The following is a 19,233-nucleotide window of genomic DNA, read 5'->3' on the forward strand; positions in this document are numbered from 1 at the left end:
TGACCTCTGAGGCCACGCATCTGGGTTACCTACAGAGCACTCACTCCTCCTCCACTGGAGCTGCACTGCAGCCCTGGGCCCCAAACCCTACTCTCAGGTATCCAGAAAGCTCTTCTCCATGTCCCCACAGAGGGCTGCGTCCTGCTGTGAAATGACTTCTGAAACCCAAATTCTTGCTTCTTACCCCCCTGGAATATCTGTGTACCCCTGAGAAGGGCATAAGGTTGGCATAACCTCTGGACAGTGACCGCTGGAGCACGGAGGTACTTCTCATAGGACACGTCTCTCATCGATGCAGTCAGCCTGGGCCCCCTAATCTTGTCAGGTGGAGATCCTGGCTCTCCCCATAGGCCTGTCACTGCTGATGCCTCATCTTTCCTTGTGCTCAACATTCCAGTATTTCCATCCACTGAACACTAGGTCAGTAGGAGAATTATAATTAGACCAGGAAAGGAAAACATATTTAAAGAGAAGAAAACAGAAAGAAAATCTAAGAAGATGAGGTGGGTATGAAAAAGTAGATAAAATTGGAAGGACAACTTATACAGAGTTGGTATGTCATGGTGACATTTCAGCGCGAGGTGGCTGAGACCAGACTGTCCTACTTCTCAAGCACAGATATTTAAATCTTGCAAGAAGTCTGGGTAATACTATTATAAATGCCCCTCCTTCCAAAGTTGAAGCAGCTAAGAACTAGAAGACAGAAGCACGCAGACTTCATAAGGAAGGTGTCCCTAGAGACTCTCAGACACAGTGTCACAGAGGAGGGACAGAGGAGGGTTAGAGGGCAAGGCTGACACAGGTGAGAGCTAGTTGGCAGCCAAGACACGGAAGCAAGGGTTAGAATCTACTTCTTAAAGAACTCTGTTAAAAAAAAGTAAAATATGAGACTAGGTAAATATGGTAGCCTAACCCTAACACTTTATTTTATTTTTAGGCTGTATAAGAGAAATACATTTTCTGTAGCCTGAGTGGATGGAACTAAATGTACAAGAAAAATAAAATTATGAATCAAGCAAATTCCTAGAGCAAATTGGGAGTAAAGGAAGCAAGGTCACAAGTAGGGAATTAGAGAACTTTAGGTAGCATTTATCATCTGATTTAAAAAAAGACAATAACTCTAAAAAGAAAATAGCTACCGATTATAAAGACTGAATCATGAATGGTATTAACTTCCATTTCTCCAACATTATCTTCTACAAAAGAAGCTTCAAAAAAGGAATTCTGTAGGAGTAATCTAATTTTCCTCTCACTCTTGAAAGTTTTCTTGCAATCAAAATTGACATTATAATATATTTAATTTTGAGCAATCATTAGATTTGTTAAAAAATACTTTTCAGTATTCTTTAGTAGATAGTTTCACTAGATAAAATTAACTGCCACATGTTATGATAGAGTGATTTTTCCATTGACTAGCAATTACCTTACTTTTTGCTGTTATATCTTAAGAGATGCTACTGTCAGTTTCAAGTTGTTGAAATACTGCGGTCCTTCTTCATTGTTTTGCTTCATAACTCGCCACATTAGTTACTCACATAGGCAGAAGGGTAGTACCACAAAATAGGTCATCAAGACCAAGCTATGATCATAACTACCCATTAGAAATCAATCCTGTAATTTAGACAAATGAATAAAAATACCAGTTTTTACCTTATTCTTAATCAACTATCAATCTCTCGGTCCCCTCTGCATCCTACCTACCATAAAATTGGATTTGACATACTGAGGGCTATTAAGACCTCTTCAAATTCACCATTAGAGCATGTTATACATTGTTTTGTACTTCCATGGTTCCTTTCACTTCAGGTCCTTAAAAACACTTTACTTTTAAAAACCACCATTACACTGGCAAGCTACCAAAGCCAGCCTCAGGAAGGGGCATTGCCAGAAGAGTAAGCCACAGGAAGTTTCTGTGAAGCTTCCGGCTTGATGTGCTATCAATTTGTTTAAAAGCTGAGAATAGCATTTGGAATTCAAGGCAGATGCCTGTGAATTCTAAATCAATTTCAAGTCCATGTGCCTGGGAAGTAAAAAATACCAAATTATTCATTATGCAAGTGTAGGATGGAAATGTATAATTCGGTTACAACATAAAGAGACATGGAACAGCATTTTTAGTAAAAGAATTTAAAATATCACTAAGGACTGCTAGGTTTACTGGTGTCAGAAATGATAGAACATCTACATCTGATCAATTACCTCATATGCTGTAATATTTAGTAATACTTTACTAGCATTACTACTTTTGAGAAAGCACAGAAATTGCATTTACTATATAAGAATTTTTAGGGTATCACAACAAATGAAATTATTATCTATAACCTGCCAATTTAGACAGCTCCACAAATTGATTTTTGTCAAGCTCTGAGAAATAAAATTCTAAAATTAGATAATGCCTTATGCAATATATGTAGATTAAGAACCAGTCTACATTTCAAATAACATGTCACTTGTTTAATATACTAAGCTGATAGCGTATATAACTACTTAGGTAACATAATATACTTAATATAATAAGTAATAAAAATGACTTGGTTTAATATATGTAATAACATGAAGTAAATAAAATGTAATTAGGGAATTAGTTATATAGCATGTGTTATAAAAAAACATCTTCAGTTGATATATTCATTTGTTAAGGCCCTAAGGCCTTGACTGGGCATCATGAGAAAATATCGCTATAGTAAAACAATGGAAAATTAACATATCTTGACATACATAACTAAATGGTTTTCCCCACAGCCTTTAAGTTTTATGAATCCAAAGCCACTTTTACTACTCTCAGTGAGGCCTCGATTGTTAAATTCACTTTCAGTAAAAGCTCCTTTGACTAGAAATGGTCTAGATTAAAAAATGGAGAGCTGGAGTTCTCGCTCTTGGGCAGAAGGTGGCAGCAGCTGAAGGGTCTGTGACCAGACCAGAGAGCTCCCTGCCCTACTGCTACTGCCTGGCCGTGGTTCCCCTAGGTTTCATTCTTTAAACTATGATTAAAAATATTCAAGTTTAGCAAAATATCGCTGATCTACCTATTGTTCATGTTTAAAAGCACTATTTCATAAAATCATTTTGTAATGGAGATGGCAATTTTCTATTCTGTTTAACAGATGAGGATTTTTTGTCGCTGTTGTTCTGGTGCACAATTTTAAAATTGCTGTAGTATTATAATGCTTTCATATCTGAAGGCATGGCCCACTTATTTTCACTTCCTTAAATATAGGCTCATCCATTCTTATTCCAGGAAAGAGCAAAAAAGAGACAAACAAATTTATCACTACGGTCAAGTTTCAAAAGAACTCCCCTAAAATTTTTCCCGGGGCTGTCTGAACATGACAAGTACTGACGGGGGCAAGTTTCCTGCCTGTGACCATGACACCGTTTACCAAAAACATAAGCTGCTCTTCAGTAAAACAATGTAATTTTCTTTCTTAGGATCGTTACTTATATACTTACACCGGGATTATTTATAACATGTAACAGACAATTAAATTAGTGAAATAAAGCCAAAAATTATTTTATCAGATACTTTGTGAACAAAATTTCTTTTCCCATTATTCTTTTTATATCATGGAAATCTAGTGACTTCTGTTTATTTTTAAACATACGAATTATTTTATTAATTTCAACAAATTTTCAGTTGTCTCCAGCCTTTGTGAATATAATTATTCATTAAGGCCCAACTTCTGTGGTAAATGTTTTAAATTATAATAATTAATCCCTATAAAAACTTTAGAGAATAATATATGAACGTGTGTGTGTGTGTGTCTGTGTATACACGGGGTCTGGCACAAATAACGCCCCCCTTTATTATCAAATCTTTCATTACCAAATTATGAGCATGTAATTCTGTAATGTAACAATATCACACTCAAGCACACCATATGACATTATAGGCGAAACGTTCAGATTAGAACTGTAAATTATGACACCCACATTATTACCCTACCAACCACACTCACGCAGGCATTACTTCTGCTGGACCCTGTATTTTTACTAACTAAAAAACAAGGGAAAGAGGAGATACCCTGGACTACAGAGTTATTTGAACGTGAAGTATTATAAACATTCCTACATTATACCATCCATCTTTAACAAGCATTTGCTCCTAACACTCGTTTCTAGCATCCAGCCAGTCACGCCCTGCCAAAAAGTCCTGTCCACACATCCGAAAGCAAGTTCGTCATCTTTTTGCATGGCTGGTAGGGACCCTCTTTTATTCCTATGAGTTCCTGTAACATCGTGTTTTATCACTCAAAGGGTGTTTAGCACATTCTACCTCCCCCATCTCCCCTGCAGGAAAATATAACCTTTGAAAGCAGATATGGATTATTTTTAAGTCTTTGTAACTCTCACAATCCACGTGATCTGAGGATAAACTCAGCTGAATTCCAACTTCTCACAGGTGAGCCTGTGTCCTGAGTGGGGATGGCAAGGGCTGTCATACTGGGGTGCTGATGACGTGAATCCCTGTCCCTCACTTTAATACCTTGAATACTCCAAGCAGCAACCTCCAGAAACAGCAGGTGCAGAATGTGGGTCATTCGTGGAAATAGCCGAGGTGCTGCTACCCAAAGAGGCTTGGGATCAGAGAGCAACAGAGTTTGTTTTGCCACTGATTTAAAAGGAAAAGGTTGAGGGTAGTTCTTCACTCAGGTACAACAGAAATGCAATCTACACCTAAGCTGCCCACGCCATTTGTCCCTTTCATAATAAAGCCCATCATCCAAATGATGAACTATCTCTAAAACAGCCCATGAGGTAGGAAAGTTGATAGTGTCCAAGGTTTCTGTAATACTTGCATGGGATCAGCAGCTCTTTATAGTCCCTTTATAGTTCCTTGAAAGATAAGTAAACTAGGTTCTGCCAATATGTCAAATCCCTAATAGCAGTGATAAGAGAAAAATTCTGAGATGTCTTAAATTAAGTTACAGCAAGTGGAAGGGTGGGGAAAAAGAGACAAGGAGTTAGTTAATGGAGTCAGTGGCCAGAAGCCAACAAAAGACAGCTCATATTCCTGGATGTAGGTTGAAAATTTTAATTAACTTCCAGACAGCTATTTCAGCTTTTATCTAAAAAGGAATAGCCAACCACCAGACTCCACTGCATTCTGCTTATGCGTGAACTTTCTGGACTATTGCCCACAACCATTCCAAAAGAGAATGGACACTTCTTCCTTACGGACAAGCCACCTGTTCCAGATCTAGTCCCATTTCACTTTCCCCTGCTCTCTTTAACTGTGGCCAATGTAAATTCTTTCAAAACGGTTTACATCGAAACTTATACAATGAGTCTCTTCCCCAAACTCATTGTATGAAAGAGTCCCGTCAGCCCAAGGATGGTGGACACACAGATTTCTCCCTTCATCCCTGCTGCTGGTTATTTAGGCTGTGTCTCCCAGGACCTGGTCCCTTTTCTGGCTGGCAGTACACCCTTTCTTTCAGAAAAGCTTTCTGCCTTGGGGGTGTTTATTTAACATCAGAAGCTCTTATGTGGTTTATCACACTACCAAAAGCCTCCAAGGGGCGTCCATCAATGTTTATACTGAGATGGGGGCCCTGCATCCCCAGTGTATTTTTTTCCGATGGAAGTGTGTGGCCCTGGGTGCGTGTCACTAGGATGCTTACGTCAAACTCATTCAGAGCAGCAGCCAGCTCGCCAATGCCTGTGTGGCCTTTGGCTTCGTCAGTGGGCGAGGTAGCTTGAGCAGCATTGGAGATACCAGCAATGGCCTCCTGGACTTGTTTGAACACGTAATCTCGATTGGCTCTTGTGGCGGCAACATCCGGGTGGCGGAGGAAGGCTTGGGAAGCCGTGTACAGCATCGTGGCATTCTTCTTCAGCGCTCCTCGGGCCGCAGCCATCTCGTCCCGACAGTGAGGGTCCTTCAGCTCCTGCGTGAGCAAAACACGAAACCTGTCACATCCATGACACTTTCCATAGAAGCGTTTGTAACAGAACTTACAGCCACACAGGCTGGGAACCACACTGGATTTTAGAAACCAACTACTCCCCCTCCCCTTTTCTCTAGCTGTCAGTACTTCGCATGCGGTGTTCTTTCTATGTGAAATATCTGAGCATCCCTCTGCCACCCTAGCCTTCCACCTGAGGGGACCCATCCTTTTAGAGCCCACTCTCCTGCCAGCCCTCTAAGCTGCACCCCTTTCTGTGTGCTTCTCTCCTATCTTTAACACTCACACTTCATTATGCTTACTATACTAGGTACCTCCTATACTCCATGTCCTTACAGATCAGGGAGCCCTGTCTGCCTTGTACAGTGGCTCTTCAGTCATCAGCACAGTCTGTGGCCCATGCAAGGCATGTCATATGTGTTGCTGAGAGGACACAGAAATTGAGTCACCAACCAGGTAAGTGGCTCTCATGGATCAGAGTTAGTTATCAGCAGCTGGAAAACCCAAACTTTATTACAATTATAAACAAGGGAAATCAAACTCTGATTTTTGCTCAGTGCGTGACTGTCACTTCTGTACCATTTTTAGAATAGGGCTTATTTTTTTTAAAACCACCTTCAATGGCAGCTCAATCATTGGGCTTCAGGAATAAAATGCAGTAGATGAAAGATGATTTGCTTTCCTGGTTTGGGATAGCAAAATACTACTACTGAGGAGTCACTTTATTTTCAGCTTTACAGGGTTGCCAGCATGTATCTCTGGGAAAATGTTTTCCCAGCTTCAAATGTCATTGCCTGGGTCTTCCCTACACTTTTCTCATTTGGCACACGACAGAGGGAGGACCTGGCACAATGCATTGCACCTTCTCTTTGGTGGGTCACAATAATTCCAAGACAAGCTCAAGTTTGATATCGAGGTCTGTTAAGATAAACTGACAATAGGTAAGAACTGAATCACCTATTCTCTGCTTAAATAACAGATTTATGCCAGCCTACACAAATTCTAAATCGGGGTTATTTGTTAGCCCCGGGTAAACAGGCAACAAACATGTGAGTACATTCTCTATACTAGGCAGTCAGCTGAGTGGTGAGGGAAGGAGGTTCCTCCAGCCGGTCAGGAGGGGCCATTATTAACCTCCAGAACACCTGGTCCACGCTCCCTATTCATTACTGAGTATCTACACTAAAACAAATTCTGAATATGGGAGAGATGACAAGTAGAAATTGCTTATTATTTCTAGAAGGATACTTGAGGAAACATTCTTTAATCACATAAAAGAAGTGAAAACAATCTAAATGTTGAATTATAAAAAATGAATGGAAAATTACTGATGAGTCATGTTTCAATCTCCACCCCAAATCTGCCTCCTATTCGCATTTCTACATAGATAAAGTTCTCAAAAATCAATGTATCTAAATATGAAATCTTTATTTCTAACTCTAACTGGTCCCTTTCCAGTCTTCCTGATCTCTGCAAATTCATCACAATCTACTCATTTGCTCAGACCACAAGCTCAGAAGTGAAGTGGTTGCTGTCACTCCCCAACCTCACACGTCCAATTTGACAGCAGGTCCTAAGGGTGCCATTTGCAAAATAAACTTCCACTCCCATCATTTCCTCCATTCCCACTGCTACCACCCTAACTGAAACCACCACCAACACTTACCTGGATGACTTTAGCCACCTCTCAAACCACGACTAGTTTCTCCCCTTCCACACCACTCCCTTTTTTGTAACGTACAGAATAATACTAAAGTGTAAATCTGGCCCTGGCAGGGTGCTTGGAGCGCCCTCCTGGACACACACCAGAAGTTTGCTGGTTGCATTCCCAGTCGGGCCAGGGAACACACCTGGGCTGCCGGTCAGAGTCCCAGTGGGGACAGGTTTGGGAGGCAACAGTTGCTATTACTCCCGCTCCCACGGAGGTTTCTGCCTCTTCCTGTCTCCCTCTCCTCCCTCCCCCTCTCCCTCCTCCCTCCCCCCTCCCTTCCTCTAACTCTAAAATCAATATACATATCCCCAGGTGAGGATTTAAAAAACTGTGAATCTGAGACACGATACCGAACCTTGAACTGTTCAAATATTATCCACTCACAATTAAACAGAAACACTCTGCAAGGCCCCGAATGCCCTGGTTCCTAGTTTCCTTCCCTGAGCCACTGAGATCAAGATTCAATATATTCTTTTTCGGTTGTTTAAAAAGCCAGTGACGTTTTGGTTTTGGGTCTCACACCTGTGCTTCTAATTAACTTCACTCCCGCCCACGTTACATTTGGGGCTACCACACAAGATTCCACTTGAACGAGAAATCTTGAAGTACCTGAAAATCAGCACCGAAACTAAATCACCTGCGTGCGCTCATTGCACGAGCACTGTAACCTCTTCAGGGGCAGGAGCTAGATCTTAGTCAAGTTTGTTCTAGCACTATTACAGCAGCCTGGCACAGAAGGAACACTGGACAAAGGTTTATTAACTAGAGCTTCCTGGGTCATCACAAAAATCTTAGGAAAAAATCGCTAGGAATTGCCCAAAATGTTGAATGATTCTGGGAGCAGTTAAGAGGATGAATGAAAATGATTTTAACTAAGAAGTCCACATGTGCAAATGTTTTCTTTTTCCCCTAGGAAAAAGAAGAACACATTTGGGGGAAGAAAGCTCTATGGGTACCTAATGAATATACCTAGAGCCGGCTAAAACTGAGGGTGCTGTCGCTGGACAAAGGGGAGGCAGAGAAGGAAAATCCCAGGCCAGCCCCCTTCATCAAAATGACTCATTGGCACCTGTGCTCCTCCCGCTTCACTGACCCTTCTACCTGCCTTTAATGTCCTTCATGCTTTCTTCCTCTCAGTCATAAAAGTTTACTCCACACCCTGCACATCCTGGGTGTGCATACGCATGGTGGAGTCCACAGGGCTAGGAAACAAGAGTGAAGGCCAAGGGCAGTGCCCAGAGTGGCCACAGCATCACACCACAGTTCCGCATTTTTTATCTGACTCGGAAGAATTTCCCAGAATGAATGGAAAGAGTGTGGCGGGGCTGGCAAGGGGGTTCCTGCCAGTGAAGCAGGTAGCATGAGACCTCTCCTAGGTAACCAGGGGCCAGAGGGTATCAGAGCCCCCAAGCGGGAGGCAGCCTTTGTGGTCACAGATTCTGAGGGCATTTGCTAATTTGATAGCCAGGGGATCCACTGTTCAGGCCATCAACGCTATAAGGTGACTGAAACTCACATTTGCTCCCCAGCATTTCCAAAATCTTTCCCACCTGTTGTCTTCTTGCTGCTACATAGTTAAGTTTCACCATCTCCTTCCCAAATTCTTTAAAGCGGTTTGCAAGGTCTTGTTCGTTTGTAGCATTTTTGACAGCTTCTAGGGCCTCTTCCACCTGAAGTGATAAACACAAAAACCAACTTTTATAACTAAATAGTATTTAATTATCACTAAAATTGTTAGAAATGGTAGTTTGTAAAAAAGGAAACTAATGTGCATTAACATTTAAATAATAGGGGGAAAAGTTCCTCTAGCAAGCACTGATAATCAGACTAAATATCTGTTCAAGGATTACAGAATATTTTGTAAGAATAAGAGATAATAATTGCTGAACTCTTGGAGCGTACAGAATACTATAGTTTGCATTTGCGTTATAACTGGATAAGAAAAACACAATTCTGATTTTTAGAAGAAACATAAAGGAAATATATTTTTTAAAAATATGGAATTCTAAAGCTATTTCTAGACATCTCCAGAAGAGGAAGTCATTTGCAAACAAACCTGCAGAAACTCCTAGGCTGCTGGAAGACTGAGACCACTCAACTCTGCAACCGTTTATTTTGGCGACGTCTCTAAATCTGGGAATATTTTAAACTGAAGTTATGCCTTGCTGTCCAACAGAAAGAGGACACCCTGAGCCGAGAGAAGCAAGTGATTTTGAGATTTTGTTGCCACTCAGAGTGGCATCAACTGAGGTGAGCAGAAGGCAGCAGGCAATGCCCCTCTAGTGACCTGCTCTGCTTCCAAATTCCTGCGAACGGCCATCAGATAGATGTTCCAATGTGGCCTTGGACTTGAGTCATGAATTTCACTAAAAATTCCTTTGTACATGAGTTGAGGATTTGGGAGGAACTAAAGTTTCCCCCCCCTCCAGAGTGACCTTAACTTTAATGTAGTGTGAAGGTCTCCACAACTGGTGTCCCTTTAGGGTTTTAATACCTGTGGACTTATAAAATTTGAGATATTATGGTGAACTGATAAACTACATCCTTGTCAGCAGGAGAGCATCTTTGTAGAAATAGCCAAGAAATGTTTCAGCAGAAACAGCCAAAGGTACAATTCCAAGTGAATAAGGCATGAGACAGATACATGTTTCCAAAATCAGAAGTTCTTTAGGAAATCAGCCTGGCAGGCAGGATGCAGCCAGCACGGGCTTCTGAGAGAGGGGGCAGAAAAAGAGAGGACGGAGCCCTAACAGGGTCATGAGAAACGCAGAGAACATCCTCATCGGCTCCTGTAAGTTGGACCAAATCAAAGGGTAACATATAGACAATTCATCGTTTGACAATGCCCGAGTACAAAGGACCACTAGCATGGCTGGAAAGCCATAAATTGACATAGCTCTGACCCACAGAGATACAGCTTTGTTGAGGCTTAGCACAGTTGCAGTGATGTCTAACCAGACTTCCTTACCAAGTTTCGCTGAGTGGAGAAAGGGAAGGGTGTGTACAAACCAGTGATAATGGATATCATCAGTAAAACTTTCACTCCACGAAAATGATGCCCTTCAATATCCTAAATAGGCTGGCTCATTTGATTAAGAAAAGAGTTGTATGTAGTAAGGGAAGATTCTTAGAATGGTAGTAATCTAGACTCCACACAAAACTGTTTCCATTCTCACCTTCTATGGAAATTCTGCATCTTTTTTCCTTCCTAGTTGTAAAAATATAAAATGATGATTTAACTCCTCAATGTTAGCCTCTTCCAATTCCTATCGAAGCTTTAAAAATACTCAAGGAAAAGAAAGATACATAATTTAAAAAGGGACTTTTGTGTATTAGGATATTACTTAGGGACTGAAACCAAATTTCACTTCCTAGTATAGAATGGCCCACTGAAAGCATTTTTAGGGTTCAGTGAGAATGTCCTACCTGAAATTTTAAGACGACAGGCTGGTGAGGTCCTGCTTTCTAATAGGTTTATAACCATTTCTGTGGCTGTCAACAGCAGCCTGGAAGGTGCAGCCTGGGGACTCCATTTGTTCCTACTGTTGAGTTGTAAATCTGTCCTCAGGACACAAAAACTGGTTCCAGGGAAAGGGAAAATAATTGTCTAAGACAGGGCTAAATCTCAGATTTGTTTTTTAATATATGTCTATAAAACAGGCTTCTCGCCCCTTGTTAATCGGACCACTTTGGAGTATTTATTTTGTTGTGCTACACATAACTCATTTTCTCAGTGGTTTTTCTCTGAGGAATCCAGATTTCGGTTTGGTTTTGTTGCTAATTCAGTGAAGTTCTTTTGACAAGAAACACCAGTGATGGGGTCTGTCTGTGAGAAAGAGGACTTAATCATACTAGGAGTTTTAGTCTAGAATGATAGGAAAAGGATGTGGAAAGTCCTCGCACAGAATAGTGACTCAGATTCCATCCAAGGCACCCAGAAGGGAGGAAATGGGACCAGAGTCCGGACTGGGGGCACACACACTGTTACCAGACGGCCACAGACGAAGCAGAGAGAGAGAGAGGGGAGAGGCAGAATGCCGAGGGGACATGGTCAAGAAAGAGACAAAATGGAGAAGGACAGTCACCAGGCACTTGTGAGACATCAAAATCAATGTAAAATCAAGTTTTTATTTTTGAATACAGCTGATGATCTCTCTCCCTCTTTTTTCCTTTCTGGGTGTCCGGGGAAAGGAAACTGACTCCCAAATGCCAGACAAACACAGAGAAGAGCTTTATACGCCGGCCTGGGACCCAAAGTGATGGACACAAGTCAGTAAGTGCGATGTCGGTCTGCGTTTGAGTCCCAGCTCTGTCACTGGTCAGTTCGGTGACCCAGGGAAGCGACTCAATCTCTCTGACCCTCACTGTCTTCCTTAACAAAATGAAGACAGTGTCTACACACTATAAGAGGTTGTTGTAAGACTTACAGGAGAGATAAGAAATGATGAAAAGAAGGTAAGTAAATGAAAAATACGAAATAATATGGCCAACTACATCCAAATAGAAACCAAATAGAAATGGGCAAAACACTCTAATTAGAAAACGGTAACTCTCAGGTTGGACTTTTAAAGAGATTTGACACCATGTTATCTACAAAAGCCAATTTAAACAATAAAGTACATAAAGTTGGAATTGAATGAATCCTTCTACACTAATCAGTTGGAAACCTCTATGATACTGATAAATTCTGAAATACATAAAATGTCAATATTGGTACAAAAAGAAATAGAAAACATGAATAGAGAAATAAATGTTACACAAGTAGAAATGATAGCCAAAGACCCTGTACCCATTCTCCAAGTAAAACAGGAATATTCTATACTTTTTTAAAAAAAGAAAAAAGAAACATAAAGTAGCAAATATTTAGCTGAGTGCCTGGCCTGCAGTAAAAACTCCTTGAACAGAGACACTGCCCCCGCTGTTTAAATTCTGCCGCACAGTGTCCGCCTAAGGAGAAACTTCTTCCTAAGTGATTTTGAAGAGGAAAGGTTTCATCTCACTCTCGGAATGTTTACAGATGGCAGGGGACACGGATGAAGTGGGGGGGCACTGCGGCCAGGAAACAGGCAGCGGGGTCCTGAGGTGGCCCCGAGGAGGAAGGCAGGGCTGATGGGGAAGGAGTCGTGGTAAGGGGAGGCCTGGGAGGCCCGGCCCCCGGACTGGGAAAGTGTACCCAATAAACTGATGACGGGAGCCCTTCAAGAGGCTGACATAGCCTTCCTCCTTCCATCACCCTCCTGATAGTGGACTGACCACAGACAGCAGCTCCCCTCTCACAGCCAGGCCGGGCTCATACCAAAGTGAGAACCTTTGTTCAGCCAGGTTTTCCTGTCCTGAGTATTAGGAACCTGTGCATAGGTACAGCTGAAAAGACTAAAACTTCTAGAAAAAATATTAGAATTTCCTCCCTAATTAGTGCGCATAGATATTCACTCATTTCAGGGCATGTCACTTCATCTTGTACAGTCTGGGTCTTCTCAGAGCTTGTTCAACGCCCACCCTTACCTCTGCTCCTAAAGTAAGCCTGCCTGCCACTCTTATTTAGTCTATAGTTGTGTCAGACGGTTTGAGACAGACTCCTTAAATCGACCTCTAATTTTCCCAATTTAAATTGCTCTCATTCACTTTGATATAAAAAAGCAGTCTGAGAATTAATTTATTCATTAGACACTCACAAGGGGCTGGGCAGGCATGTGGGGATGGCAGTGGTACTGACTGAGAGGTCTGACCCTCCCCACCTAGACAGTGTGGGCTAGTGCTGCTGTCGACATCATTGCACACAGCAGTGCTTTAGGTACCTCTCGTTGTGATCATCACTTTCTCATGTAAGAGAGCGGGGAAGGGAGGGAGAAAGAGAAGCAGAGAAAATATCGATGTGAGAGAGAAGCATTGGTAGGTTGCCTTTTGTATGCTCCCTGACCAGGAATCAAACCCAAAACCTTTTGGTTTCTGGGACCAACCAACTAAGCCACTCCGGCCAGGGCAAGATAATCGTTTCTGTTTGGAAAGACTGACCTCATTCCAGGGTCCTGCAACTGACACCCAGGAGACTGAATTTCAAGTGACATTGGTGAAACTATTAAGCAAGTTATATGCAACTCCCTTGTTAGGTAGGATCTAGGTTTGTAGCTAAACTAAGTAATGTTTTGGAAATAGGAGTTGTCCATGTGAATCAATGAATATTAGATTGGACATTTAACTACTTGTTTAGCCATGCATCCTGGTTTGACCATGGGTGTCTGGCATTATCATGTTTTATCCTTTTGCCTCCTAAAGAGAAACTGACTTTCTTGATTACATTTTATTTCCTTGTTGACAGGTGCAAAACAAATGATTTCATCGGCAAGCAAGAATGATGAGGTGCTAGTGTCATTTATTCATTAAGTGCCATGTTTTATGAGGTACAATGAGAATAGAGCTTGATATATTTCCAAAGTTATTTTCAGCTTGTGCAAGAAAAATGACACTACCCCTGTGTCGCCGAGTACTTAATATGTATCAGACATTGTTCTGCATAATGTATATACATCTAATTTGGTCCTTTTTAAAATTTTCTATTTTACAGAGAAGAAACTGAGGTCAGAGCCGTGACACATCCTGCCTGAGAGGTCTTACTGCAAGGGAGTGCGGAAGCCTGCCTTTGAACCCAGACCCCTGGCTCCAGAGTTCACCTTTCACTCCTCGGCTGCCTCAGTTTCGCAGAAAGAATGAGTTTATCGAGCTGATAGGGTCTGGCCTTGGACTGCACTGACTGGCTGATACGAGCACTCCTCCTCAAGAGCCCCGCCCCGCCTGGTCAGTGCAGGTTCCAGTCATCCTGCCTTTTCAGGAGCTCTAACACAGACCCTCTTCACTATACACACTGCCACCACCTTCGCCCAGCTTTGCCTCCATTCACGGGTTTGAATAATTTCAATTCTCTTTTTACTGTCTCCTTGCTTGGGCTTTCTCCTCTTCTAATTCCTTCTCCACATTGTTGTCAAAAATACTCATCTAAATCACAAAGTTAATTCTAATACTTAGAATGCTACTAATACTCAATGGTTCCCCATCATTCATACATAGACTCCAAACCGTTACATTACCCAAGACACTGTACAATCTGTATCTCTGTCCAACTGTGTTACTGCCTCTTCTCCTCTGACTTTATGCTCCGACAACACAGAATCGATTATGTCACTGTGAACACTGTACTCTCCTCTCTGGCTCCCCTGCCTTTGTTCTTCCCTTGGTTTGTGAAGATTTCTGCAGTTAAAATATTTTGCCTGACCTGAATCCATCTTCCTTCCAGCAGGGGGGTCCAACCTTTTGGCATCTCTGGGCCACACTGAAAGAAGAAGAGTTGTCTTGGGCCACACGTTAAACACACAGACACTAAGAAAAAATGATGAACACAAAAAAGGTTTTAAGTAAATTTATGATTTTGTGTTGGGTCACATGATAACCATCCTGGGCTGCGTGTGGCCCACAGGCCATGGACTGGACACCCCTGTGGGCAAGAGCACCACATTTTTGAGCAGTAAAACGCCCTTTCTCCAGGCAAGTTATCAAATGCAAATTCATAACTCCTGCCTGCTCTGCAGAAACATGACTTGATTTATTTATTTGTTTTTTATGCTCCCCCAAGTGTATATTTTTTTCATTGATTTTAGAGAGAGAGGGAGGGAGAGACACACAGAGAAAGAGAAACTTCGACGTGAGAGAGAAGCATAGATCAGCTGCCTCCCACATGCGCCCTTCTGCTGTGCGGGACGATAATCCAAACAGCTGCGCCATCTGCCCAGAGCTGGCCGGGCCCTTTAAATAGCATTTCTTTCCCCTCTGGTTTGATGTCAAGCTTTGTCAGCAGAGAGTGCTGGACCGGCAACAAAGGAGGACAGAGTTCGGTGTTCTGGTTTCCGTGTGCTCCCTCAGCAGGGTCTGCTGCGGGGGGCGGTGGTCAGCATGTGGAATAGCAGGTGGCCAGCAGCTGCCCTCAGCATGGCCCTGGGTGACAGTGGGACACCTTCAGGGCAACTCCTCTCCATGAGTTTTCCTCGACACCCTGAGGGACATATTTCCAGCAAGTTTCATGCACTTGTGTGGCAGCTCAGTGACTTCTCTGTCATCCAGTGAACTCAGGACATCTGGATTTCAGCCCTGGCTGGGAGGAGGGGTGAAGGCCCTCCCCAGAGGGCCCCAGCTCAGTCCTATGGATAGAGGTTAATCCTCCCAGCTGCCATTCCTATATTCCTTAGAGTCCTCTTGTTACCAGCCAGTCCCTTGTTACTCTAATCAGCTACTAGAGTTAACTTTCCCTGCTCAAGGTACTGTGTAGTTTCTCGCTATTGGACAGAATGGTAAATCCCCCCACTCTTTTGATGGGGCCAACTTCTTTCCAATCACCCTCAACCTTTGGCCCCCAGCATCAGCTTGGGCCTGTGCCCCTAGCCTGTTCAATCTGGTCCAAACAGTAGGGAAAAGAAAAGGCAAGTCTCCTTCAGTTCAGTAAGACCCAGTCTTGAGACTTCCCACTCCCAGCCATATCCCCCTTCCCCAGATGACCCTCAGTTGACCAACAATACATGTTGGTTGAACTGGTCTCATTTTTGGCTTGGGGGTGGTGAGGAAAAGGAAAAGTGCTGAGAAAATGAAGAAATCAGGACATCCCATTCCTCCTCTATACAATTAACTCAGAGATATATATCTGACTCCAAAGCCAAGAGAAGTAGCAACATTGTAGAATTTTTATGTGAGCTATTAAGGAAGAGAATGTCCTCTTTCTTGCTATCTTTAATCCAGGAGCATGTAAGGCTGAGAATAGTTAGCAGCTACCTTGAGACTACGAGAAAAGAGCCAACAGAGAAGAGTGCCTCACTGAAGAAAAGGACATAGAAATCTAATCCTTATCATATTCTGCGCCTTGATCAAGCCTTTCCTGAAGATATTGCCTATTGACTTTTAGTTTGGTAAACTAATATATTCCCTTTTTAAAAGACCAGATTAAGTTATAGTAGGCATCCAATAAGTATTTCTTGAAAGGGTAACTGAACACGTAAATAAATTCTGAACAACTCAGCTGCATGAGTGTTCACAGAGAAAAAATATACTAAGACCGCAGCTAGTAATTTCTACCTTTATGATCAGAGACAAGGATATTTAATACCAATTTTTTGCTATTATTCAAATACAAGAGCCACATTAGAGCTGTAAGACTAAATGGGAGACCATCAAGGAATAGTACATTACTGAGGACGCACAAGATTATTTGATGCTAATGTCACAAAAAGCACAAGAAATATTAAAGTCACCCTGTGTCATTAATGCCCCCAAACAATGGGATGACAGGAATAGATTTAGCTCTTATTAGCCACTAAAAAAACCTGCCTTTCCTGACAAAGGTGTTGCTGTTTTCTGTATTTCTAACCCACTCTCTAGACAGAAATTCTCAGATAATCAAGGACATTGTTATGCTAGGACCTTGCCTGAGGACAGAAAAAAAAAAGGTGATTATTTTCTCTGACACACATATGTCTAGATGTGTTTATGTGCAATGCTACCACCAATGCTAAAAATCGACAATATAATCTGATTACATTAATTCAGAAGCTAGAGAAATAAATATCCCTCTTCATCACTGATTATCACGCAGAATCCTTTAAAGTCTGAAGTGCCACGTGTCAACCTAACACACAATGTCAGTGATTGCAGGACACGCCAGGTGTTTGGCAAGGGCGACTTCGACAATGAACGCAATTATCATTCAGGGATGTTTAAAGACGTCTGATGTGCAAATGAGTGCTTTAGCTTTGCTTGGGAACATCAAATTCCCATTTTGGTGATAATTAAGCTTTGAACTATGTCACGCGCTGTTCCATCACTAGTCTTTGGGATTTGAAACAGGTACAGTAGCAAAAAGCATACGCAGTCATGTGAACCCTAAATATAACATGCTTAAAATGGGATTCCACATTAGAGCACACGCAAATACAAGCGGGGTAGAACAAACAGCATAACATGGACGACTAGCATATCTATATGTTACATGAAGAGATGAAGTCGTTAGCAACTCCAGAAACTGACGTTTCCAGTAACAGAATGCAGAGAACCTGCCAACTCTTCAGAGCTCCCAACTCTTCCCTCATTTTTAGATGGTGAACGATATTTGCTCGGGACTGCTGAGCTTGCCAACAATTACCTGGTTTCAGGGCAGAGAATGAAGGTGGGTATTTTGGAGACTAACCTGACTATTCGTCATCTGCTTAGTGAATTTTTGATGGAGAAACATGAATATGTTTCTGATAAGAAGGAAATTCCCTCTACATTCCTGTAAGTCACTTAGAAATGAGAAAAAGTCAATATCTATAAAGAAGAGCAATAAAAAAATTTGGCATGTGGCCTAAATGACAAAAAAATAAAATATTATGTGTAATGCTTAAAGGGTAAATAGCCACTCAGCAGTCACCGTACAGGAAGCTACAGCACTGGCTCCTGGGTGTTACTGGAGCTTCTATCAAAAAGCACCTGGCACTCTCTTCTTTCATCCATGTCTGATCAGCTGTGTAATGAAGAAACTGTTTTTTTAATTTTGAAAAAGACTTGAAAAGGTTGTAGATGATAATTCTGACCTGCTCTATTAAAAATGAAAGATATTTTCCTCATCCTGAGTTAAAAAACAAATAAATAGATGCTAGGAGACAACACTTGTTTGGTATTATGAGAGGATGTGCTTCTATGGAAAAGAACAAAAATGCTGCTAAGAAGAATTATATACCTTGTTTATTTAAAATGAATTGTTAACACAGTGTCTTTTGTGGGAGCAGGGGGAAAGCCCCATAATAGGAAACCCTGATGGACCTGAACTAGAAGTGTGCCAGGGACCGCAGCCTAAGTAATTCAGTAATAGCAGCAGAAACTGTAATTCCTCGCTAGCCCCACAAGATAGCAACATTCTACCACCGCTCTTCACTACAGAGGCTGCACTCCACGTAAAACAAATGCGTTGATGACAGCCATTCTGAATCAACAAACAACAAGTGCTGGTGAGGATGTGGAGAAAGGGGAACACTTTTGCTCTGTTGGTGGGAATGCAGACTGGTGCAGCCACTGTGGAAAGCAATGTGGAAATACCTCAAAAAATAAATGGATCTGCCTTTTCCTCCAGTGATCACATTTCTGGGAATATATCTGAAGGAACCCAAAACACTAATTCAAAAGGACATAAGCACCTCTATGTTCAATGCAGTGTTATTAACAATTGCCAACATATGGAAGCAGCCCAAGTGTCCATCAGTAGATGAGTGGATAAAACAACTATGGGACATCTACACTATGGAATTCTGCTCAGCTGTAAAAAAGAAGAAAATTGAACCTTTTGCAACAGCATGGATGGACCTGGAGAACTCTATGCTAAGCGAAGTAAGGCAGTCAGAGAAAGACAAATACCATATGATTTGATTCATATGTGAAATCTAATGAACAAACTCAACTAACAGAAAAAACAGAGACTCGTAGACGGAGAGCAGATGACAGCTAGTGGGGCGGGGGGTAAGGAGGCGAAGGGACTGGACAAATAGAATAAAGGACTGAGGGACATGGACAACACGGTGCTGACTGCCGAGGGGGAGGGGGATATAA

At 42.0% G+C, this 19,233-nt stretch overlaps 1 protein-coding gene across 4 annotated transcripts in view; it reads right to left on the reverse strand.

Annotated features, from left to right (window-relative positions):
* The window catches only part of CTNNA2 (catenin alpha 2), a 1,098,262-nt gene that overhangs the window by 748,020 nt on the left and 331,009 nt on the right, over positions 1-19,233 (reverse strand). For all 4 annotated transcript variants that reach the window (XM_053664696.1, XM_053664695.1, XM_053664693.1 and 1 more), the window contains exons 5-6: positions 9,168-9,287; positions 5,622-5,888 (exon numbers count right to left, since the gene is read on the reverse strand). In XM_053664696.1, coding sequence (XP_053520671.1) covers positions 5,622-5,888; positions 9,168-9,287 — 387 coding nt within the window. The remainder of the gene's footprint in view (positions 1-5,621; positions 5,889-9,167; positions 9,288-19,233) is intronic.

Source organism: Artibeus jamaicensis, unplaced genomic scaffold (assembly GCF_021234435.1).
Source record: "Artibeus jamaicensis isolate MK-2021 breed Jamaican fruit bat unplaced genomic scaffold, CSHL_Jam_final contig_384, whole genome shotgun sequence".
Taxonomy (NCBI): domain Eukaryota; kingdom Metazoa; phylum Chordata; class Mammalia; order Chiroptera; family Phyllostomidae; genus Artibeus; species Artibeus jamaicensis.